This window comes from Penaeus monodon, chromosome 27 (assembly GCF_015228065.2).
Source record: "Penaeus monodon isolate SGIC_2016 chromosome 27, NSTDA_Pmon_1, whole genome shotgun sequence".
Classification (NCBI taxonomy): domain Eukaryota; kingdom Metazoa; phylum Arthropoda; class Malacostraca; order Decapoda; family Penaeidae; genus Penaeus; species Penaeus monodon.
The window spans coordinates 5608857-5609779 of NC_051412.1; the positions used below are offsets into that span (position 1 = coordinate 5608857).

The 923-nt window shown below is 65.0% G+C and overlaps 1 protein-coding gene across 2 annotated transcripts in view; it reads right to left on the reverse strand.

The window, feature by feature from the left end:
• Positions 1-923, reverse strand: part of LOC119590550 (zwei Ig domain protein zig-8-like) — a gene marked incomplete in the record, with an annotated part of 99462 nt that overhangs the window by 53343 nt on the left and 45196 nt on the right. The window contains 1 exon segment of one of the 2 annotated variants that reach the window (XM_037939208.1): positions 758-867. In XM_037939208.1, coding sequence (XP_037795136.1) covers positions 758-867 — 110 coding nt within the window. 2 annotated transcript variants of the gene reach the window in all.

The following is a 923-nucleotide window of genomic DNA, read 5'->3' on the forward strand; positions in this document are numbered from 1 at the left end:
ACCCTACCTTTTCCACATCTTCCCCACCACCCTCCAACCTACTCCCCACCTCTTTCCCTTCATCTCCACTGCTTGTCCCCCACTCTACCTCACCCCCCACTCCCCCTCTTCCCCCACCTTCCCCCACCACCTCCCCCAACTTCCTCTCTCCCTCTCCTCTCCCCCATCCCCCAACCTCACCTCCACCCCCACTTCCACAATCCCCCCCACCTCCCGCAACCTCCAACCTTCCCCACCTCTTCCTCCCTCACCCCCTCACCTCCTTCACCCCCAACCCACCTCTCCCTCCCAGCCTCCTTCAGCCCCTCACCTCCTTCACCCCCAACACACCACCCTTCCCTCACCCTTTCACCCCCAACCCACCTCTTCTTCTCACCCACCTCCTCCCCCTTCCCCACCTTCCCCCACCCTTCCTCCCCATCCTTCCTCCCCACCTCCCCCACCCTTCCTCCCCACCTTCCCCACCCTTCCTCCCCACCTTCCCCACCCTTCCTCCCCACCTTCCTCCCCACCTCCCCCCCACCCTTCCTCCCGACCTTCCCCCACCCTTCCTCCCCTTCCCCCACCCTTCCTCCCCACCTCCCACCCTTCCTCCCCACCTTCCTCCCCACCTCCCCCCCCACCCTTCCTCCCCACCTCCCCCCCACCCTTCCTCCCCACTCCCCCCACCCTTCCTCCCACCTCCCCCACCTTCCTCCCCCTCCCCCCACCCTTCTCCCCCCCCCCCACCCTTCCTCCCCACCTTCCCCACACTTACCTGCTTGTCCCCAATCATGCGTACGGAGCAGGGCAGGAAAGCAGTAAATCCGAGCTGCGCCTTCACGTTCACGACCGTGTTGTTCTCGACGCCGACCCACGCACCCGATTCTGTGGAGAGGGGGGGGGAGTCTACTTTCATTCATGGTGTCTGTTGATTCGTCGTT